General features: G+C 40.4%; 2 protein-coding genes across 5 annotated transcripts in view; both read right to left on the bottom strand.

Annotated features, from left to right (window-relative positions):
* Positions 1-1,576: 1,576 nt before the first annotated feature.
* Positions 1,577-13,561, bottom strand: ctdspl3 (CTD (carboxy-terminal domain, RNA polymerase II, polypeptide A) small phosphatase like 3). Of its 2 annotated transcripts, none has more exons than XM_037770901.1 (11): positions 13,242-13,561; positions 9,988-10,111; positions 9,713-9,853; positions 8,759-8,867; positions 7,772-7,883; positions 5,892-5,978; positions 5,422-5,484; positions 5,093-5,172; positions 3,984-4,110; positions 3,537-3,632; positions 1,577-2,064 (listed from the first exon to the last, which is right to left on the bottom strand). In XM_037770901.1, the coding sequence occupies exons 1-11, from the start codon at positions 13,374-13,376 to the stop codon at positions 1,999-2,001; spliced, it is 1,140 nt and encodes a 379-aa protein (XP_037626829.1). In that variant the 5' UTR covers positions 13,377-13,561; the 3' UTR covers positions 1,577-1,998. The 2 variants fall into 2 exon arrangements, with proteins under 2 accessions (XP_037626829.1, XP_037626830.1); XM_037770902.1 differs by having other exon boundaries at positions 13,251-13,560.
* A 700-nt stretch (positions 13,562-14,261) lies between these two features.
* The window catches only part of arid3a (AT rich interactive domain 3A (BRIGHT-like)), a 57,230-nt gene continuing 46,728 nt past the window's right edge, over positions 14,262-24,763 (bottom strand). For 2 of the 3 annotated variants that reach the window (XM_037769988.1, XM_037769989.1), the window contains exons 6-9: positions 24,221-24,468; positions 23,762-24,055; positions 21,671-21,760; positions 14,262-21,387 (exon numbers count right to left, since the gene is read on the bottom strand). In XM_037769988.1, the coding sequence (XP_037625916.1) occupies positions 21,233-21,387; positions 21,671-21,760; positions 23,762-24,055; positions 24,221-24,468 (787 nt within the window). In that variant the 3' untranslated portion in view covers positions 14,262-21,232. The remainder of the gene's footprint in view (positions 21,388-21,670; positions 21,761-23,761; positions 24,056-24,220; positions 24,469-24,763) is intronic. The other variant, XM_037769990.1, reaches the window with a different exon arrangement.

The following is a 24,763-nucleotide window of genomic DNA, read 5'->3' as shown; positions in this document are numbered from 1 at the left end:
CTCCGCCCACAAACCAGTTTTTTCTTTCCTGGGTACCATGTCCAACACCATATGGAGCAAATAAAGCAGCCTGAGGAGGAGGAAGAGGAGGAGGAGGCACTTTCTCTCAGTTTACCTCCACATTCAACATTAACAATCACATCCTTCACGAACACCAGTTTAACTAAACAGGACAGTAAACATTTAGACTCAAACTAAACCTCAGCTCTCCTCTAATATTCAGACACAGGATGGTAAGTGTGTACAGTACTACTGTATAATCACTTTAAGTCCTGTGTTTATATCATTATAATGAACTACAAGATGTTTTTATTGTGTTTTTATCTACAGTAAAAAAAAAATACATAAGCATATGGTACCTTTGTTTTCTTTAGCACTGATGTAGTATTATTAATTACTGGTTAGACAGATAATTATAAAGTAGTATATTCTTATAATGACCAGTGATAAAACTGAGTTTATATTGATTGTAATGTGCTTTACTTAATAATTCCTACAATGATTTTGTGTGTTTTAGGTCTGAAATGATTAGTCAATCGACTATTTTAATAGCTGTTTAATCTTTTAAGTCAGTAATTTAAAGTTTTAAAGGCATAATGCTAAATATAAGATGATTAAAGACTCTTAAATGGGAAGTTTGCTGATTTTCTCTATCACTGTATCTTATGTATATTTGTGTTTTGGACTGCAGTAAATGCTATCTGACCAGGTCATCATATACTCAATTTTAGTCTAAATGATTCAATATTGAAGAAATAGTCTGTTCATGGCATTTCATCTTCTTTGGCATCACTATAATATTAATATAAAAATCCTAAACTGTTAAATATATTTTTGTTTAGTCATTTCTATATTATACTTCTAAAACTTGAGCGGTTCATTTTTCTGATTATTTTTTTTCCCTCATCAATAAATACAATCGTTGTTTCATTTTATTAAGCTGCTTTTAGGAAATCTGTCAGAGAAGGAAACTTTAGATCCCCGTCAGGTGTCAAAATACACAAAATAAAGTTCAATATTTCTGTTTTAATACAACATTGAGCTTTAATCTACCTCTGAAAGTGATCCCATCTAGTTCACACATCTCTTCCATTTGCTCCTCTAAGGCCCGACACTCTGGTGGCTCTTTCCTGCTGCACAGGAAGTGATGAGTTTTATTTGTTCAGTGGCAGGAACAGCTTTTTTTTAGAAAATCAATAAAAAAACCTACTGCTGCTGTGACATCTCAGAAACTCAGCTGGAAACCGAGGGAAGATGTCCAAAAGATAAAACCATAACAAATACCTGACATCAGTCTCTGACTTTGATGAAACACACCAGCAGACAGGATGTTGACCCGGATCAGTCCAGTGGAATACGTATTATTTCATCATTTCAAACCATGACAAGATGACATAAATTAGATTTTATTCTGCTGCATCGCGGTTACCTCACTGATAATAATCACAGCTTTAACTTCCTCCTCTTCATCATCATCATTATGAGGCAGCTTTCACGATGAAATGCTCATGTTGAGAGACGTACAACATTTAGTATTAAATCAAATATCATCTTACAGAACTGAAGGTAAAGCCAGTGTGAGTGAGAGAAGTGCTTTATTTTCCTATTTATTATCAGGGTGATTTTATTGCATACAAAAAAGCATATCTAAAATATACAGAGATTACCGCAGGTGATTAGTAATATAATCAATAAATAAAAGAAAAATCACGACTATTAACATCATATTTCAAGTTTTGTCTGGTAAATATACAGAAACACCAGGCAGCAGTTTACCGCCCTGTGGAATGAGTCTCAGGAGGAACGGTTTCAGTGACAAACGACCAGCAGCATGTTTGAAATACCGATGTGCCGTCCTTTAAAGTCATCAGGGAGGAGAGAGGAGGGAGAGCAGGTCCGCCACAAAGGTTAGCTAGTTCCAACTGGATTCTGCTTTTAGCCAAAGCATAGGGAAAGCAAACATGGGCTGTGAAAGGAGGGGGGTGTGGGAGGGTCCTGTTAGTCCTCTGACAGCAGCCTGTGGAAGTGATCCTTCCTCTTCTTCAGCACCTCCCGAAAATCCTCCTGAAAAAACAGCAGATATTCAAACTGGATGATGGAACCGGGGAGGACAGACAGCAGATGTTGCTGCAGATAACCAGCTGTTTGATTCACAACCGACTGAAACAAGAATAAAACTGATGTACAAAAACAATCTGGTTCACACTTCAAACAATAGTCTTCACACAGCGCTGAAACAAGTCGGATGTTACTGTTAAACACTTCTACATATTAACGGATCAATTCTTTAACACTGCAAATACTTTGGATATTTAAGTACATTTTAGGGATCCAATGTTTTCTCTTCTGATATTGATTCCAATATTCCAGCTTTGGAAGTTTTCTAATATGATTACCGACCTGATACCAGTGCTGTCTTTCTTCACATTTTTAAACCCGTAGGGCTGCAACCAATGATTACTTTTATTATACATTAATATGCACATTCATTTCTCAATTAATCGCTTGGTCTATATGTTGGAGCTGCAACAAGTAGTTGATTAATTGATGGGTGATTGTCGCCGCTCTAACAATCTGTAAACCTAGAGGCCAGCGGTTGCTGTGGCATTAAGAACGGAGTCGGTGGCTCGCTGTGGCTGAATGAGGGTAAGTGGTGCAGCTGGGTTGCCACCAAAAGTTTCTGGGACTTTCAGCTGCTGATGCACGTTGGATGTAATGCAATGGTTCCCAAAATAACTGTTCTTTCTCTCATTCACAGCACCGCCGCGCTACGTCTCTCTCTTCTGATGTTACCGCTCACCTTCGTGGTCTCTCTATTTCTCTCCCTCTTTTTTTTTTTTAATGAGTCGGGAAGCCGACAGCAGAGCCTAGCTTTACTTTCAATGTTATCTAACAAAAGAAAAATGTTCTCCCCTCGTCCTAAATCGATACTAGAGTATTTCAATGTTTATGAATGATGCAGTATAAGAGTTGACGCTGTTGAAGCAGCGCTGCTGTGTGTGTGTGTGTTTTACCATCAACGGTCATCCTTACAAAATCCACCATGAAAGTTCTGGCACTTTCAGAAAATACTACACCCCCCCTCCAGGGCGTTTTTGGGGGGTAAAAAGGACCCATAACATGTCCCCCGAACTGAATTTAAACCCTGGTCCCTGCGGTCGCAACAAAATCAGTTCCTCAAAAGGTTCCTAGTTTCGAGGGAAAGTTCCTGCGATGGAAACATGGCAACTGACATCAACAAAAACCCCTCTATTTAATACAGCTCAGTCACATTGTGCCCGATACCCGATCTGCTAAATACGGTCAACATTGCCGATACTGATCCAGTGTATCAGATTGGTCCATCCCTACATGTTTAGCTTGTAATAATTACAAAACTTTACTTAAATCCCCCATATTCACAGGATCTGAAAATGTCTAACTTTGGTGGCTCAAAGTGTTCGTATCATTAAAAAGAAACAGAGACAGAAATCTACAATCTGATGCCTACGTGTAATCTGCAATGATCATAGAAGCTGATAAAATGACAGACATACCGCTGCAGACATTTTCTCCATGTAGGGGACGAGCTTCTGGAGTTCTCGGTCCTCCGGCGCCCCGGACCAGCTCTCGATGGGAATCGTGTTCATCAGCTGCAAAAACAACAAAAACTTAAATGAATAAAAACGGTCTTGTATTTGTTTTCACTGTGCAGTTGCAAGATTACACCATCGTCAGAGAACTGATATGGAGGACTATCACGTCTGACAAACAAAACATCAATAATATTTTTATGTTATTAAAAGATAAGTCTGATGGTATTCTATATTTTTCTTATCGCCAACAAAACTATGTATTTATCTACAGTAGGAACCAGTGGGCTGAAGGAGGAACTGAGATACGGACTAACACACTGTTGATTTTGGTTGACTTGCTGATAATAACAAAACTGTAGAATACCACCAGAAAATAACAGTATTCGATTTTAAAATCACAGTGCTTACGTGGTACGGGTATGTGTGGGGAGCGTTGTCCAGAACCACCGTCTTGGCGAGATCCCTCCCGAGAATGCTGAGATCTTTGATGTAGTGGCCGAGAACGCAGGCGCAGTCGTCCTGATACAGACGATGTCTATAAGAGACAAAATGTTGTTTATTTTTGACAACTTATGGAAAGCTTGTTTGTTTGCACAAACAGTAGTAAGAGAGAAAATTAGTGGAGTCGTGTTTGTGTTCACCTGATGAATGTAAGTCCATTATTCTCTCTCTTTTAGCTCCTTGTTCTACCACCTCCTGAGGAGAATATCTGGCTCTTTAGCTGCTAAATGCTCCACTTGGTTCACCAGCTAGTCGCTAACTGTGTCTGTCTGCTGCTGTGCAAGTTGTGTACAGTAGATTTTTAGAGCTTTTTCACTGAAAACACATGCCTGCTGCGACCAAAAATGATGCTATGCGAGCGCTGATAGTGAACCAAAACAGTAAAGTTGTGGGCCGGACAGCTAAACATTGAGTTGAAACTTGCTATAAACTCTGAAAAGCCGAAGGGAGCTGCAGAGTGATCTCAGTGAGATGGAATATAGACACTTTAAATTGAGTAGGAAGGTTTGAGGAATATTTCCTGAGACAGATAGCATTGTAGACAGTAGTCCGACATTTCTTTCAGTGTGGGGATGTTGAACACATCAACGCCTTTTCTGAATTTCATGTTGAATTTTCATTGACTCTGATGTCAGTTTTCAGTCAGTTATCTGTTCATCTTCACATGCCTTCTGTGTGACATTAACCACCTGAAGCCAAAAGGAAAACTAATCTCTACTGTCCTCACCATACGGCACGAACACATCTGCACTCATTGTCACTCTGGGTTAACAGTCAGCTAAATCCCTCACACTGTTAAACGAGAACATCACAGAGTGACCAACTGATGATCCGACCACAAACAAACCATGCAACATTTCCGAGACGCTCCAGACGTCAGTGTGCTGGTCACTGACGGGTCAGCAGCAGGCTAACACTCACCGGCTGAGTCTGATAAACCTGACAGAGTGCACGTCTCTGCAGTTGAGCAAAGAGTTTATGAAACACAAGTGGAAGCAGATCTTACGGAGACATACCGAAACAGCTTTCTCTGCGGGTCCAGGATGTCCAGTATCTTCTCGGCATATTCCTTCTTTGCACATGTGTAAACAAACAGCTGGAAGAGAACATAAACAGCAGCTGGAACCGATTCCACACAAACCAGAACTCAACGGGCATCAGGACGCCTCGAAAACTACATTTAGTTCGCATTTATTTTCATATACAAAGAAAAATAAGATAAAAAAGGTGGAAAATAATTTGGTTCAGATTAATTAAATTAAAGACAACACTTGTCTAGAGCCAACTGCACCAATAAACAACCAGACAATTTCATTTTATATCAGAGTAACTCGTGAACTCCTACCTCATAGATTTTTGCCATGGACTGCAGAAACTCTTTGACATGTGGTCGTAGGATCATGTACACCTGTTGATAACAGGGGAGCAGAAAGGATGACAAAATTAGATAACAAATTTATACATTCAATTATCTAAAACTGTCAAATGCAGTTCACTTAATCTGAATTTAGAAAATTGTCTTTTCTTACAATTTACTGCAGCACTGAAACAAACAGTTGGATATTAATGGGCTTAACATGCTAAACCACATTTAATCACTGAGTACTGAATGAAATAAGAGACAGCATGGTGGTTGATTGCCCGCCACAATGTCCCACCAGTGTGTTATTATTAGTTCTGGTATTTCTCCACATTAAGTCTAGATTTCCTCATATCTCCTGTCATCCCTCACTGAAAAGGACAAACACACTGAAGTGATTCGTCCTTCATCTGCCCAGTGTGCCTCAGATTAAAAAATGTGCAGCGAGTGGTTACCTTGTACTGATGGTCCTGGAAAGCTGAGTGGAAGGTGTACTCTGCTCCCTCGATCACATTCAGAGAGCTGAACATCAGGGTCTCCTCCTGGAAGGACATGGATCAATGTGACTTTATTTATTGCTGTATTAAAACATAAGACTGGGGATGGGCACCAATGGGATGGGATTTTTTCCACTGAGATTTGATTGAGTTTATATAGTGACTTTGCTGTTATAAACACTACTGTTGCTGCTCTAGAAACAATATTTAGTTATATTACAATATAAATAAATTATGTATATAATAATATATTAAAAAATAATTATTTAGTAATGGGAAAGAACATACAAGAGTATCGATAAAAATAGTAGTATATGATAAAATCCTAACGATACCCATCCCAACCCAAGACTGCTCTGGTTATGGGTGCCATGTTGATGGTGCACTGTCTCTGCTTTAACTAGCCACATAGAGAAATAAACTGCTAGTTTGACCTGCCATAATCAACTCCAAGTTACATCCTTACTGGTTAACACAAGTTACCTCACCAAATAAAGCCCTTTTTTAACTCATACTCCTGTCTCAGTGTGACAGAGTAATATGTTGTTCTCCAGAACATCTCTCTGAATTAAGCAATAGCAAATAAGAACATCTGAACCAAAGGCAAGATTTAAGACAGATGGGGAAAGACAAAAACAACCACTGTGTTTGAATCTAGCTCAGGAAAACAACATGCAGCTATTGTGAGTCTTATTACATCCAGACTCCTGAGGTGCAGAACAATCAATTTGCAAACGGGACGACAACAGCATCGGCTAAACTCGGCTCTGGTGATTACTGTAGTGTCAAAATAATCTCAACTCAACAGTGCACTAACAGACTTTTTTCAATTCTGTAATGTGTAATATATATCAAAAAATTAAATTGGATATATATGCCACTACTGCCTCTGTGCATTTCTATTTAGATACATCAATTGAAATAAGGTGTATCTGTACATACAAAGTCCACAGAGGCAGCGCTGTTGTAAAGTCCAAAAAATCCTAAACATGAACATTTACGTTAAGACAAACTAATGTGGCAGCAACAAATATTATTTCATCTCTGAGACCAGAATTTATTTTCCAAAATATCATATAAGAAGACACTATAGAGACAATTACACAGAGCCGGCTGTAAATTAGGAAAGGGATTGCCAACATTAGACTGTTTAACCAGGAGCTGGGCTGCTAGCTGACAAAATGTCCACACATTTCCAAAAACGTTGGAGCAAATTTCCAAGTAGGCATTATTTGGAAACATCGGCCACATAATTGAAATCTAATCAAGTGGCATAGCAGCCGCACAAGTCAGCTTCCAAAATATCCTTGATTAAACCGGCAGAGCAAGAACACCCCCAGTCATTTGGACTGTACTTGGTTCGATGTTGACTTTGGATTGGAGCAGTATTTTGGCTGAGACTGATGATGATTCACAAGAACACAAGTACAGACAAGAACCGACTATTTGGCAAAGACACCAAGACTCTGGAGCGACCTGCTCGGCCACAGTTGGTGCAGATTTCTCTTGCTGTTGGCTCATTTGGGATCCTTCCAACTTTGCTCCATCTTTATATCACTGCAGTCTTGATCATCATGTCTTAATACATGTAGGCTCTTTGTCATTCATACCAGCATCTCAACAGCTGCATCATACAACTACATTCTGCCAACCCAAGGTTGCCACTCACAATAATTATCCATACCTTTAGCAAGAAGAGAAGCTCAGAAAAAAAAGATAATAAGTGGACTTTGAGTTAAGATTAATCTGTCAAAGTCGAAGTTCCACGTTGGATCTTCATGTATCTGATTTTGTTGTGCCCACGTGTGAGGCAGGAAGCTCCAGAGGATTGAACTCACCAGGTCGACCACCAGCGTGGCCTCTGGGGTGCTCCTGGTCTTGGGGGGAATATCTCTGAGTTGGGGTAGGGAATGCTGAGACTGCGACGGTATGTTCTTGATGAACGTGAAGCTGGAAAAGAAAACAATGCTCTCAGAAATAGAAAGAACAAGGTGCCTGACTTTAAAAACAGATCACAGCTCACAGCTGGCGGTACAGTGAGGTGGTCGGCTTATTATTAACACGGTGTGTTTCCGTGTAACGCATCGGCGGATGCCTCTCTCATGCAGCAGCCGTGTTATGTTTGTATAACATTACACTACGTTGTCTCTCATCCCGTCATCTACCGCATTTTTCTTTCTCACCGCGGACGGCCAGCAGCTGCCGCCGCACCTCGGAGTCTCATCACACATCCACACATGTATCTCTCTGCTCTCAGAAGGAAGAAGGCGGGGTCATGCGTCATCAACGCGTCATCAGTTACACTGCGCATGTATTATACCTTGTGGTCTTAATGCGCAGGCTGATCGGAATTCTTAAAAGAATTCCTGAATCCGGACCATGATCCGGATCGCCACCAAAATGTAATGGATGTTCATTGTGCCATACCCCACCCCACCAAAAAATGTCATTCAAATCCATCGCAGACCTTTACAGTAAATGCAGTACCTGTGAGGGTTTCTGGACAATATTTGTCATCATTTGTGTTGTTCATTGATTTCCAATAATAAATATATACATACATTTGCATAAAGAAAACATATTTGTCCACTCCCATGTTAATAAGACTATTAAATACTTGATCAAATCTCCCTTTAAGGTACATTTTGAAAAGATAAAAATGTGCAATTAATCACTATTAACTATGGACAGTCATGCAATTAATCTTGATTAAATATTTCAATTGATTGACAGCCCTTATATAAAAGACATCCAGTAGGGGCGTAGGGTTGTTAAATTACCGTCAGATTAAGGTGAAATATGTCTGAAAGAGGCTTTATACTTACGGATTGAAGGTGTCATCCTCCTCTTCTCCAGCCAGAAGGTCAACAGAGCCAAAACCAAACACACCTTGTTCTGGGCTCATCACCACACTGCTGTCAGCACGCTTCACATCTGGACAGAAAAAACAAAAAGATGTATAAACATTAAACAACACAAGTCTATTCATCTCAGAGCAACCACGAAATCTTAATACTTACTTCCAGCAGTCATTTGCCATATTTGATAAACTATCCGTATTAATTGTATTATTGATGGAAAGCTCTGAAGTATTTTGTTTCCCGTCTGTTCTCAATGTTAATGGGCGCTTTATTGTTATTGACAAAATGTAATATTATCAAAGGAACAACCAAAGCAGACAGAAATCCCAGCTAAGTACATAGTTTATTTTTCTTCAAATTTTGTAGCTGTGCCGGACCACAACATGAAAGCTATAGGAGCCTATCACATAATGCACAAACCAAAACAGTGAGACTCATTTACCAAAGCTGTTTACAGTGTCAACAGTTTCTGACTTTTTCAGAAGGGAATAGCAATGACTCATACTGGAACAGGACACTGAGCCCTCTACTAGTAAAATAAATACCAACTGTCCGCTCACCACATTAATGTTCTTTCTATTTGATGCACCCGGGGTGGGAATTTACCACAAGCCACCAGAAAAACACTGGCACATTTATAATGTGGTCGGTAAGTGAGTTTGCTCCACCAGACACTTCCATCATAAGAAAAGAAAACAATCTTCAAAAGAATGATTGGACGTCTCCCAAAGTGAACGGTAAAGCGGTGATGGTGACGAGTACATTCTTACTGTCCCACAACACAAAATTAAATCAAATATGTGGAGAGGTTGTTTATGACTTTTTGAGGTCTTGCATTCATATAAGTAAAGTCTGTTTAAGGTGCTACATCCACCCCTATATAGAAGAGAGAATTGCAGTGACAGTAGCTGTACTCACTCTCTTTGGTGGGTGTGAGGAAACGCACGATGGGCGAGTAGATGTTTCTGGCTGTTGTATTGCGAGGAGACGCTGGGTCGATCTCTGACAGTATGCGCTCATGGTGCAGGATGGGCCTGATTGGAGTCTTGAAAGCCAAATCTAGAGACGACCAGTCAGAAAACACAAAAACAACAACAGTGGACAGCGTAAGGAATTGATATTCAGAAAAAACAAAATGTTAATATATTTTTTTTAAAGCATCCTTGAGAAGAAGTGGAAGCTGCCAAGCATACCTGTTTCTCTGTCAGCAACAGCGATGGCTCTCTTCCTTGGCCGGCCACGAGGCAGTGGGCGCCTCGTCATTGTGGGAATTTCGTCATCTGAGTGGTGGCTGTCATTATCCAAGGTCTCTTCATCCTACACAGTAAAAAGTAAAAAAAAAAAAAAAAAAAAAGTCATGATGGAAACTAGAAGTGTGATTGTCTAAATGTGTTCAGACCAAAATACCAAACACCACCACGAATATAAGAGGTCTTTTAACAAGCACAGTAATGCCCAATGGCGTCCTCTGGAGTCTTCCCATGGAGTGCTGCAGGGATGACGTATTTTTGTAGGCCAACCCAGAAGTTAGCATCGCACTGGTTCTCTAGACTAGATTTTTAAAGTGTTAATGCGATCGCCAGAAGTAAAAAGCTATCAGCACGCGTATACACAACAAGGCTGTAAAGGCGGAGGAGTCAGCGTGATGACTACACTAGAGTAAGTTAAGTTAGACACATAAAGGCTTCAAAATTCACAAGTGGGGTATTTGTTGATGTATTTTATGTTGTAGAACAAAACTTTAAAATCTCTTAAACTTGTGTTAACCATTGACCTTATTTCAGGCATCTAACTAAAAACGAATTCAAAAAACCCATTGACTTCCAGACGAGGGAACTGGAAGTGCTAACTCGTTTCTGGGTTTTAGGACTCATTCCTGTAGCAGTCTATTCAGGCAATTCTGTGTAACTGAAGTGAAAAACATACACCAAAAATACCATAATACTCTTTAAAGAAGCAGGAATATTACAGCTACCCCAATAAGTGTTCCGAGTTGCATGGGAAATGTGCAACATTGTGCATAAAGCCTGAGCCTTTGAAACAGACAAACAACAACATGAATACTACATGATTATGCTATTATTCAAATGCAAAACAGACACAAACAGACAAAAGGCTTAACTAAGACGAAGCAGATCCATTTCAGAGTTTAAATGATCATGCATATCTGTTTTATTTTACTTGCTCCCTTGCAGGGACAACAGATGAAAAATAGCCTTTTGGCTAATTCTGTCATTTTTTTAAATACCATATGTATTTATTCGTTTGCACTGTCCCTTCACAAATAAACTAAACTTTTTTTCTTTAATTCTGCAACAGTCCCAACAAAGGATATTCCCATATGTTAGCCATAAACCAAATGACTCAAGAGGGCAAGCATACATTGCTGGAGTCCTGTGTGTAAACAGTCTGCATGCATGTGGCCTGGTGACCTACTTTTACTGGGACCCTCAAGCACGCAACTGGACTGTTTAATCCTCTGCTGCAGCATCAATTCCCTTTCAGACACCACGTCAGAGAGCTGCTGTTCTGAACTGTATGTAAAAGCTTCACTAAGGCCTGGTGATTTCTATGTCTTGTGGACTTGAAGCATCCACTGAAGGATTTGTAGCCAAGTGCTGAATATGACTGGATTGCTTTGTCCACTGCATTCTGCTCCTCAAATTAGAGGAGTATGTGTACAATGATTGTCTGATGCGGATAAAAAAAACACCATCAAAACGAAAATAAAAGGTGACATTTCACTGGCGTATAAAATTCTGTTACAAAAAACACATTAAATAATGATAAGATTTGGTCCATCATAGTTTGGTAACGTTAGATTATAAACAAAAACACCTCTATAGTGCAACACAACTCGAACAGCACCACACACAATGATTATTATAATCAGCAGTTTTTTTATGGAGTGGTCTGCTGGGGCAGCAGCATCTCGGCTGCGGACAGGAAGAGACTAGACAGAGTGATCAGGAAGGCCAGCTCTGTCCTGGGATGCCCCCTGGACCCAGTGGAGGTGGTGGGAGAGAGGAGGATGATGGCTAAGCTGTCATCCATGATGGAGAATGACTCCCACCCCATGCAGGACACCATCTCAGCACTGCAGAGCTCCTTCAGCGACAGGCTGCTCCACCCAAAGTGTGTGAAGGAGACTAGGCTATTGCAGGTCCTTCCTTCCTGCAGCTGTCAGACTCCACAACCAGCACTGCTCCCAGTAGACCACTTACACACCAAAAACTGACAAATACCTGATATTTTCAGGTGGAATTTCATTCATTCATTCATTCATTCATTCTCACTGTGCAATATCATTTTCCACTTGGGCAATTTTGTTAATAGTCTGTTTATTGTCAATACTGTATATACTGCTCCTATTTTTATACTTCCTTCTATTTAAATGGTTCATATTTTGTTACACTTTGTTTAGCTTTTTTTTTCCTGTGTTAGCTGATGCTTCCTGTTTTTTGCACTATCCCCTTTGCTGCTGTACTAATAAAGGAATATCTTATCTTAAGTTGAATCAATATCTCTCTAAAACAGTAGGGGTTTAAGAAAATATCTATAAACATGAGTATCGTGATATTATGATGTCTGATAGTGTATCGATCCTCCATCCTCTCTGGCCTTGGCAGAGGTAATGACCTGCATGGAGTTGGGCTTATAACTACAGGGCTGCTGTTGAGCTGAGTTAGCTTTTAACTTGGTGTACCAAATAAACTAGCAACAGAGTAACTATGAGATAGGATAGGATAAGATAAGATAAGATAAGATATTCCTTTATTAGTCCCGCAGTGGGGACATTTGCAGTGTACAGCAGCAAAGGGGATAGTGCAAAAAACAAGATGCATCAGCTAACAGTTAAAAAAAAGAGCTAAACAAAGTGTAACAAAATATGAACCATTTAAATAGAATTAAGTATAAAATAGGAGCAGTATATACAGTATTGTATATACATATAATCACCCCCCTTCTCTGTTATCTGACGCTAGCAGTTTCGGGGTGCTTGTAAACCAAGAATGAGCAGTGGTTAGTTAACATGAGTAAAGCCAGATTCACGTATCGTCCAGATGCTGCTGGCTAACCTTAGCAACACAGTCCACCGTTTTCAAGGCCTATGGAAAGGAGGCTGGGACAAGCGTCATATCAAAGGGGTTTTACACATGCGCAGTAACGTCTGGCCTGCACTCGCCGAAATTGAGTTACACTGCGCATGCGTAGTACACCAAACCCCCCCCCCCTAAGCCGTGACTCATCCTCCTTCTATAGGTCTTGACCGTTTTGTTATTAGAGCACTGACTAGCAATGCTAATCACCGTTAGCATCAGAGGCTACTTATACTACTAAACCCGGTGATTTACATTAACTTACAAACATTTTGTACCACCAATATATGTGAGGCTGTTATTACAAGGTGGATAACTAATAAACTAATCAAAAGGTGGCAGGTTACCGTGGTTACCGTGGTTTTAGGAGGCTTCTCTGTCTCCGGTGAGTCGGTTGGTCTCGGCGTCGCTTTGTTGGACCGTCGGCGGTTGGTCGTCGGCGTCTCCGGGCAACACGTAACGGTTTGAGACCTGAGTCTCATGTTGTCTTCTTTAAGTTAGACGTATAAACATCGACAACACGACGTTCTCCGCTGTGATGAAGCTAGCTAATCGCTTTCAGTTCCGTTTATGTTGCTCGTTTTCTCCTCCGTCAGTCTCCGCTTCAGTAGCGGTGTTAGAGTAGAGTTTAGCTCCGCCCCTCTCACCATCATCATTTAACCAGTGTGTTTGAATCTGCCGGGGTGCGATGGGTTCATCACCGCGGACACTGCTATTGGGCGGTGCTTCAGAGAGCTAACAGCGTTAACGTGAGACGCCAGTCACGTTGCAGGGTTCTATCCCATTTATCAATTATAATACAATGATATCATATATATTATTAACTTTTGGTACTTTAAGTATATTTCGATGTGGATACTTTTATACTTTTACTGAAGTTAAGTTTTGAATGCAGAACTTTTACTTGTAACAGTATTTCTACACTGTAGTATTACAAATTTTACTGAAGTAAAAGATCTGAATACTTCCACCTCTGCCAGAGGTTTCTTTAAAAAGTGGTGGAAAGAAGCTAACTACATTTGCTCAAATACTGTAGTCCTACTTATTTATTTAATTTATTTGAGTATTTGCATTTTATACTTTTACTCTATACTACAATTCTGAGGCAAATATTGTACTTTTAAATAAATAAAGCTATAAGACAATTAAAAAGGTAAATATATACTTCTGGATTCACAGTAAAATTGAATCTCTCATTATGCAGAAGAGGCTGTAAAAAGTTGTAGCCTGTTAACTAAAATAATTAGTTTAAAGGCTGATGTGGAGCTTTTAACATATTTCAATTAAAGACAGTTAACCAATTAAAAATGAAGGAACATATCTCATATAATTATCATAGGATACATAAAAAAACATCAAAAACTCTGTTGACATTTAAGAAAGATGATATTTTATTAATTTCAGATTCAAAATAAAAGTATTCACACAAACACATATTGAGTAAATAGGCAAGAATAGCTCTTCACCCTTCAAAAACAAAGAAAACAAAAAAAAAAAACAGTTGCATTATCCACCGCCACTTCACTGTTACCGTGGTTACCAGGAGACATCCCATTCATTAAAAAAAAGTAATCATTTATAGAAAAAGGAGGAATAAGCACACATTAATAGAACAGACTGAAAAATGACTCGTAGTACTAACAGTGGTACTAGAAGCAGTACTTGTTGTAGTACTGAGTAGTAGTTAGCTGTTGAGCTGGAGGTTCCCTGTTGATGCTCAAATAAACTAAACAGCAGAAGCGTTACGAAGCTGTAACACAGAGAGAGAAACAGAGAGGCGGAGGAAGACGAACCAGAGTCCAAAATAAACTTCTCAGTCACCTACCAGGGTGATAAATATATCTGCTGAGAGTTTATTTGTTTCCAGCCAAGATAATGATATAAATACACCACAATACTTGTTTTCAATACAACCTCACGTGATTGTAACTAATCTTTAAGTACTATACTGGTACGTTGGAGCAAATTTCAGACCCTGGTGCCCACTCTCACGCCCTCTTTGTGTACCCACTAAACTGTAACTGGGTCAAATGCATCAAACTGGAGGTAGAGGTAGATTTTCCTGAGAAGTTGTAAGAGACAAGAGCCTTGTTTCAGTTCTGAAATTATCTTGAAGACACATGAAGCCCACACGCACATCACATGCTTCCGTAAAATAATCACATTATTAAATCATCATTATCGCTATATTAATAAATCTGCTCTAAATGTAAATCTGTGTGCCGGCGGTTGCTACAGCATATTCACAAAAAAAAGCAAAGAAAGAGCGAAAAAACATTATGAACATGGTATAATTCATAGCCCTAAAAAGCCATTATTTAATGAATCTTTGTAATACAGGTTAATTCATACAACAATTGTCACAGCAGAAGGCATCTTGTTATTTTCCTTGTCCACAGTCCCCCTGATGGAGGGAAAGTCAGTGGTGAAGTTCAGTCAAAAGCCCCTAAAACCCCACATGCACCTTAACCCGTAAATGTTCCAGCAGAATTTCCATGTCGGCAACATGTGAACAGGAGTTTGAGTCAATTTTCCATGCAAAACACTCTGGATCTCGTCAGGTTTCTTTAGCTACGGCTCTGGTGGGAGTAAAAGCAGCAATAATTCAAGGTGAAACACTTGAAAGTTATAACACATAGCGAGCAAGCCAACCACAAGAGACTCAGAGGGGTTGTGCTGATTGGGAGTCAGCCCCTAAATAGCACTGCGTTTACTACCGTCCTTGTCGGGGAAATCAAACTCCAAGACAAACAAAATGCATTAAGAATGTGATGAAAATGTGTCAGATCTGTACAACAGCACATGAATGCACCAAACAAGCAGACTTTTTAAATCAACCCAAGCTTTAAAACTGCATTACCACACAACAATAATGTAACTTTGACAAAAAAAAAGAAGCAAGACGCAAAGTCTAATCTAATGATGAAAACAAAGCAGCTACACAGACACATAAAAAGCAGCTGGTAGCATTTGGAAAAAAAACACCTTTCTGAACCAAAAACCTGCTGGAAATTCTTTTCAAAACTCAGAACAACCTGTGTTCTCATACAGAGTTAAGACTGATACAGTTTTCACAGCTCCAATGTTTCTTAAAATATAGATGAACCTGCCTGATCACAGCTACAAAGAAACAAGCAAGACAGGATGTTGGATTATTGATTGAATGCCTCTAACGGAGCTTGAGTCTGGTTTCAGTGGAGCATTTTAGCGTCCCGTGATGATCTAAAGAGGCTTCGTCACCTCAACGAGGAAAACACTCTGGAGACACAGGATATGAACACTGAAAATGTCACACTGAATCTTTGCAGCCTTGGCTCTTTTCCATTTAGGAAATCTGAACTGATTGTGCGTCATAACAAAAACCTTCCACTGAGGGGCGCTCTTAGTAAAGACGTTTGAAGCTTGAACTGAACCCTCAGTGACATCACGGGTTCCCCTTGCATAACCAAAGGTGATATCTGATTGTCTGTGGTCATTACAATCTCTTTCAAAGTCTTTATGAATCAGCATCAACAACATTTTGATGAGGTTTCCCTCCTTGAACACAAGTCTGTTGCAGCTGAAGCAAAGAAATCTGCCAAAGCTTTATGAGTTCTTGAGGTAGAAACAGGGTTCGATTGTGGTTGAAGGGATGTCAGAGTGTTTGGAGGTATACAGTGTTGTCTTAACGCCTGCTGATTGTCGCTACCACGCAATTAAAAAGCTTCCCTGAAGATGCCGCCGTGCACGTACTGTAAGAGAGCGAGAGAGCTGCAGTACCTCCGCTGTTCAAATGCAAATATCTCACAGAGCTGGTCGATAGATATATACACGATAAACATGGATCCATTGAAGGGGGCAGGTGCTTGAATGTTGCCTCAGATGCCAAAAGGTCACAGGGTCAAATCTAAAGAAGCAATGTTGATCCTTTAGATCGGTATTGATTGAATTTTGCTTTCTCCAGCAGCCCTCCCCCCAAACTAATGCTTTCAGGCACAGCGTGTCTCTATTTGATTTATCAGCCATTAACCAGCAACTGTGACATCTGCTACTCATGCAGAAAGAGAGATGTTGGGCTTCCTGTACACCACCAAACATCCTTTTACACTGTCATTTCTGAAAGTCACAGCTGCTTCCACAGAGGAATCAAGGAGAAAGACGACGCTATAATTAATTTTTCACCCGGGGTCTTTTTGTCATATATGGCCTATATACCTATACATTAGTATATATATACCACCAATACTGTAGAGACTATTCTGCTCTACATATGCAAAATGCTGTAACTACACATTTGCTCAGAACTGAGTTAAAACCATAATCTGACTTTCTGACATCATACTTTATCATAAAAAATATTATGCTATCAAATGTATATTTTTGGAGGGAAAGAAAACAGAGTTAAAACTGCACTGAGAACCTGATAAATAATCAAACATAATGGTTGATGAGTCTGCTGGACTGACGCAACATCTGCAAAACAACCAGCTCTTCCCCAAATAACTAAATTCATCGTGCAAACAATGTATGTTACTATCTGCATCTCTTCTAGATCTGTAAAAAAAAACTTCTGCAAATGTTTCTCAGACACAAAAACAATTTCATTGGTCGAGTTTAACGGTCAGAGCCAAAGAGCTGCTGTTTGTGAGAAGCATTATACTGCTATTCAGTGAGATTATACAGAGGTAGAAGAACGCTAATGAAGGGACAACCATGCAGTCTAGTCCTGCTACGTTGTTTGCTGCTTTATCCAGGTATAGAGCCACAACAGCAGCAGCAGTCAACCTGTGCCAACTTTAGGTCAGGAAAGTAATATCTGTTGCAGTTTTGTGTGCCACCTGCAGATAACAACTGTTACAACTTTCCCTTTTAGAACTGCTGTTTGTGAGTGTTTGAGGTTTTGCATTAACTATTTTAAACCAGCAAAAAAAGCTTTGTTAACGCATTTGACAAAGATCTGTATTTTTGTGTTGAGTGTTTGATCTAAAAACCTAATAAGTGCCTGAGAAAGCTCAAGGTTAAAGAAAAAGAGTTGGTGTTGTACATCCACAAGCTGACACAAGAGTGCTTAATGACCGCTGAAGGTTATTTAGACGCGATAATTCTCCATTATTATTTATCTATTCATAGTGTGACGGCCCCAGCGTCCTTTGGCGCGGCCATGTGTAGTGTGTGTGCATGTTTGTGTGTACGGACTCCATCTTTCCACGGTTATGGTACATGTCTACAGGGGCGTTTTTTTATCGCAAGGGATCGCCTCGCTTCCCAGTACTGGACGCTTGATGGGCTGCCATTAGACACAAGGCACCTGATTGGACGAACGCTTTCCCTCGTGGGCTACTGCTCTCAAATCAGAAACAACATGCCGGCTAGTTTGTGTTTCTGAAAACATTTTATGCGAGACATAAGTCATGCAGTTGCTGAATCTTTCTTTATTTTGGATCGACAAACGGTTAGTTTAAAAGTTTCTCAGGAGTTTCCAGGGGCGGCGAGTTGCGCCGGATGCCCCTGATAGCCTTGACCTCAACTTTATGCAAATGAGGAGCGGCCAACGTGGCGCCCCGTCTCTCGATTTGCGTCACCACACTACCAGGATGCATTGCACGGCTGCTTAAAATAGATTATGAATGGGAACTGTGGCAAGGATGGAGGCTGTGGAAATGTACCATTAGGCTGCTTTTCTTGCCTGTAGGTGGCGCAGGTTGTCATGCATCGAACAGGTTTGACAATGACCCGGCAGCGCCCCCCTTGTGGAGAATCAGCTGCCTGTTGAATGTGAGTAAGTGGGTTTGTTTGTGAATTAAAAAAACTGGTTTCATTAACTGCTTCTCATCTAAAAATACATTATAATACGTATTTGAAGTTCTGTTAATATTTTGACAGGAATTCCTCTTTCGTTACTATGGAAACAACTGCGGTTTTCTGCTTCAATGAGATGTAACTCAGCCAATGAGATCCTGTCTCTGCTTCTGCCTCTGACAAACTTTTAAAATCCAACAACAGCAGTAATAAAACAAGTGAAGCTGGACAGTTCACTCCTCACTATTTTACAAAACTTTAAGAACAGCATTTATTAATGATTATACGTGTCTTTGGACGAGAGTTGTTGGCTGTCTGAGTATAAAGAGTACTTTTCAAAACTGACCAGTGTTTGCGTAGCAGCTGGTGGTGATTTCCCACCGAGAGGCGAGTCCAGAATCAAAGCCGCGAAAGCCATCTGGTGATATTTGACTGGAACAGTAAAAACTGATTAGACGGAGGTACTGCTGGCCCTCTGGTCAACTCATGCTGTGTTAAGGCCTCAGAACAGAACCCACATACAAAGCCTGATTTACTTCCTAACGTCAGTAGGAACGAGGCTGCTTTGCGTAGCGGGGGGGTCGGGGGGTTGAGTAACAATCTTTAACAGTCCAGAGAGGTAACACAGGTTAAAGTTCAAAAAGCTGAGTGATTGATCTACTTCAAAATGCAGAAACACAACTACACATGAACGATATGGTATCTCCACCGTGGCAGATTTAACCTTCTATACATCCAACTGCAGCGAGTGTTCGTACAAGACACAAGCGAGCGCTCAGCCGCAGCTACGATTACCTCTGAGATCACATTGTCAAAAGCCCCTCCCTTAAGCAAAAACATCTAAAAACAGTCAGAGGATCACAAGACATTCTCTGTTGTATCCTTGACAGCTGGTCTCAAGGAGACCCGATCCTTGTCCCGGCACAGGATAAGAAGCACTTGGATCAGAAGAAGCACTAAGTCATGCAAAACACAAAGCTGAAACAAAAAATATAAGCATCTGTAATCTATAATACAAAAAAAAAAAAAAACGTCAGATATGAGCTGAAATAACTGTCAAGTTTAGCGTCTCCTGACACCTGATTGTCCGTGTGAGCGTCTCCACAATGACAAGGATTTAGTGGATACTCGAGTCCTGTGTATTTAAGACAGGAAATCACAGTTTTCCTGCCTCACTCCTGATTGCTGAAGGGCTTTATCTACAAATACAGGCGTGCGTCTGACCTGAAGACAATCACTCCAGTAGAAGGCCAAGATAGAGAAAAAAAAAAAAAGATGAAAATTGATCTTTCCGCAGAGAAAGATGTTGAAAAGCACTGCTCTGTCAAGATATTGTACAAAGCGATGAGCTGACGGACACCTGAGAACAATCGAAAACGTATATTATTCACCTACAATCTGAACCCCGAGCAGCAACGGTCGGTGTGGACGCCGCCGAGGCTCAGAAAGTCCAGCGTGTTGAGGTGCAGCAAGGGGGTGGGGAAGTTCATTTTCCCACCTGCTAAACTGACCTTACTCTAACAAAACAGCCATTTTGAACACTAAGCTTGACAAACTACCTGCAAGATTGGCACAGATATACATTGAACTGGCCTTATGTCAACAAGCAGGAGAGGATTTTAGATAAAAATGAGCCAGCTGTCTCAGGAAGAAGAACCACAACGACTGCTTGAATTCATCAGCTAAGTAGCATTCCAGCTAATTAGCTACCCCCGAGACTCTGGTAGCGATCAATAATGGATCAAATGTGTGAAAAAGCCAACCAATATTCTTGAGATCCAGTTGTTTCACATCTGTGTTTCACTGGAGAATCTGTGGCGTTGATAAGATGTGTATCTCGGTACAAAACGGGACTCTTCCAAATCCAAAACGCCTGTCATGTGAATAAGGTTTTACATAAAATGAGGTCACAACGGTACTTTGTTATATGCCCTGACGAAACAACATATACCTTTAAAGCTTTTCTGATTAAAAATAGAGGATATTCATATTTTTTTTTTATAGAATTCTAAATATATAATTTTTTTTCCTGCAGTGAGAGGATTGTTAAAGATTTAAATGATAAAACACAGTAAAGAGAATAACAATAATGACAATGAAAAGGTAAAATAAAATTAAAAAAGAATCCCTCCCCTAGAGGAGAGAACATCGCTGTCAATCAGTAGCTGTGTTTGTGTGTGTAAACAGTGCATTATTACCCTTCCTAGTTATTACCTTCTCTTTTGTTCTCCGATATTCTGTCTGTACATTTATGCAGAAATAAATAATTCACAGGTTGTGCATACATATTTGTTTAGCATATACTGGCTCTCGGTTGAGATGTTCTTTTTTTTTTTTTTTTCCGAAATCATTTTGGCTATGAAGAACAAAAGAGGTGAGTTAATGAGAGAAAACCTGAGATAGTGTACTTCAAGTGATCTGAGTTTCAGTTTGTGTCTTTCTGTACAGTTTATGGTTCTTCTCTTTTTGGCATAGATTATGTAGAAAATGAGGTTGATTTTTGGCTTTACTTAGCGTGGTAATTAAAAAAAAAAATAAAGGGGAAAAGGCTGGGGGTTTGTTAAGACAACGGGTTGCTGGAGGTTGAGGTTGAGGTAGGTATGTTCTGTTGCTGCTGCTGTGGAGCGACACGACTGCTGACCGTCTTGTTGGAGGCGGACGATCCGACCGCACCGGACAAAGCCGACCCTGCTGCTGCTTGAGCAAAAAGAACACCTGGACGGGAAAAAATACAAGACACGTAAAAATAAAGGTTAGAATACAAAGTATGCCTGTTTAATTTCATCTCCATTTTAAAATAAAGCATAGAGGAAAAGATACAGAGCTAGAGCCAGGAGGAGGTTAGCCTAGCTCACCATAAAGGCTGAGGGAAACAGCTGGCGTGGCTCCGTCCATAGTTATTTAAAGTGCTTATTTTCAGGGTTCATACTTGAATAGTTACTGAGAAGAAAGGAAGTGATCAGCTGCACTTCCTGTGCCACATGGCGGCAATACTCACCAGTGTACACCACTCCGTTGAGCTCCACTGACATGCTGATGCTGCTTGTGCCGTTGGTGGTGAGGTTCAGGGCCGAGTCCTGCCTGCTGTCTATAAGGAAGACAAACCACAAAGTAGAGTTGTGTTAACAAAACTGTAGATTTTATGTGGGCTGCACAATTAATCGAATATTTATCGTGGTCACGATTTTAGCTTCTCACAATTAAATGATCGACTGCGATATTGACGTTTAAAATGCGTGCTCCGCTCATAGAAAATTAGGATATGATTATGATTATATTCATGTATACAAGTTTTTGCCGGTCACACACACAGGTGTCAAGCCAAATGATGGTTTTACGTCGGCACACAGTGGCACAAACAGTAACGTCACACACACACAACATGTCCATACAACATGTTCCATACAGTTACATTATGATGAGTTCAAACTCTGCTCAGTAAAAATGAGTATAGAGCGAATGTAAATTATAACGCTATCATGATGCATTCAAGTGTAATCTTGTAAAATGTAGTTTTTGGCGAGTAACTTGAATAAATGCAGTTGTTTGAAGGAGATGTTTTCACAGAAATATAAAATAGATTTTAGAGAGAGAAATATGACCTATTTAACTTCCTAAAGTTAACTATAAGCAGCTTATAATACATAATTAGAAATAGTAATGCAAAGATTTCTTTTAATCAAAGCAAATATTTAAATAAAAATAGTATAAATTATTTCCTAATCATTTGAATTGTATGTTTTTTACGCAAATAACCACTATAGATGACTATAACAACGTAAAAGGATAACATTTTGAGTCTTTGACTGTTGAAATAAAGCACGACATGAAAGTGAAAGCAGCGCTCTGTTTATTTAAATGTGAAATTGCAAAAACATCAAATTCAACATTTCTCAGAAGTCACCTGTATTATCATTACTGGGAAACAGTTTGCACGTTCAATCAGATAGACAGCAACCAACACAAACTCTGCTATAAGATCAAAGTGTGTGCTGACAGGGGAATCCCCCCTCAGACAAACACACACATGTATATGTACGCATGCTGCTTCTATAAGCTAAACAGGTCAACGTATAGGCCTGTTGTGGGTTACTTCCTTACTGCTGGGTGCTGCGGTTTGTGGTAAGATGACAAGAATTTCTTGAGATACTAACTGCCAGGAAGAGGGACAGTATGTGAAATTCTTTGTGGAAATTATTGGGTAAAACAATGAAATGCAAAATCCCCGCAAAAATATTGCTATGCATTTTTTTTCCATTATGGCAGATTGCAGATATAACATATTCTTCTGAGGTAGATCTCTCTGAAAGATCATACTTTGTGCTGATTGATTATTGTAATTCTAAATACATGAGTATGGATTTTCAAATTCCTCAAGGCAGCGCCCTGCATCCTTTTCTATTATCCATGCACGTTACCTTTAGGCAATGTCATTAAAGCTTCTCTATATGATATCCAGAGCATTAATATAGCAGCAAACAACTATTAGCTATGTAAAGATATAGAGGAGGTAAACACTGTTAGCTCTGTCAGCACTGTTGCCTTTGTTTTCACTGTTAGCACCATTAGCTACAAGCCACCAGCTCATGTTGAGAGTCGTGCGGAGACAATAGAAATGCTCCCAAGCTCGCATTCAGCACCTTTAATCACAAGGGGTTCAAATGTTATTCTTATGTGGATGATATGCATAAATTGATGTCTGTTGAACCAAATGACCCTGTTCCTATCTGCTGCAACCTGTTGCTCTGACGGAAATAGATGGCCAAGAGAGATAAAAACATTAATGTTGTATTGTCAGACCAAAGATGGGATCTACTTTTATCAAGACATTAGTCATAGATCATAGATTTGGAAATTATTGTTTAATTTTGCATCAATGTGGAGACAAATTCAACCTCCTTCCATCTGAGAAACCTCACTAAAGTTAGACGTCAGCAGATGTGAGAAAGCTGGTTCACACTTTTATCTTATGTTGATTAGATAGTGGAAGAATTTCCACGGGCGAGCACAAGCTTCTTCATCTGATGTGAAAAATCACGTCTGACTGGTTCCACTCATGAATATATCAGAGACTCCATGAGTTCAGTACCTTGGTTATTGATGCGGATGTTCATGGGTAACTGAGCGGTCATGGCCAGCAGGTTGTGTTGCAGTGCTCTCTGCAGCAGTCGGTGGTGATCCTCGGCTGGCAGCGCCATTTTCTTCTCTGGTGGCTCGCCGGCCTCCAGTTTCTCCCTCAGCTGCTCCAGCGCCGCCATCTGAGCTGCCATCGCTGTCTGAGCTGCTGCCGCCGCCTGCACAGCAGCCAACGAGTGACCGGCCATGGCCCCGGCCGGCAGGCGAGTCATACCGAACCCCGGCATCGTATGGCCTCCCTCCTCTTCTGGCCGGACACCACGGAGAGGGAGAGAGGGGTCAACTTAACTCACATACAGCTGAACATGATGTGTTATCCAGGCAAGATATAAATAAAAACCTACAGTCAGTCATTAAATGTTCTGACGACTCAATATGACCTCTTTCATGCAGCGTAATACACTAATCTCACCTTTCTTGATCTTCTGGATGGGGGTCAGCGAAGCCCCGTTGGTGCCCATCGTCAGGCCCACACTGGCTGAGGGGAGCTTCGGCGAGGAGAGCATGGTGGGTGTACCGTTGGGCGAGTAGGTGAAGAGGGAGCTGCCAAAGCTCTGTCGTCGGCCTTCCCGCCGATTACTATCGATGGCTGCCTGGAGCTCGTTGGGGTTGCTCAGAGACCTCTTATCACATTCGTATGGGTACAGGTACTTCATGTATCTGAAGGGAACACAGTGGATTTATTACGTTTCACTAAAAGCCTATTAGCACAGGGATGTCCTCCTGAGCTTTAATGTATCTTTTCGGACACAGTGACATCTAATTTACGTTGTCATGTCCTAAGAGCCTCCTTGTTGGTTGGAGACGCGCAACCATGGTAACCCGTGCCAACCTCATGTGACCAAAACGATGATTTGTGAGAATCATAAAGTCTGAACTAATTTAAAAAATGCCTAGCAAAGTGAAATCTTATACTTGCAGTTAGAATGAAGCATTATTGATGTTACAGAGCTGT

Source organism: Sebastes umbrosus, chromosome 5, assembly GCF_015220745.1.
Source record: "Sebastes umbrosus isolate fSebUmb1 chromosome 5, fSebUmb1.pri, whole genome shotgun sequence".
NCBI lineage: Eukaryota > Metazoa > Chordata > Actinopteri > Perciformes > Sebastidae > Sebastes > Sebastes umbrosus.
Note: the sequence above shows the minus strand (reverse complement) of the source record. Positions and strands in the feature narration are given on the sequence as shown.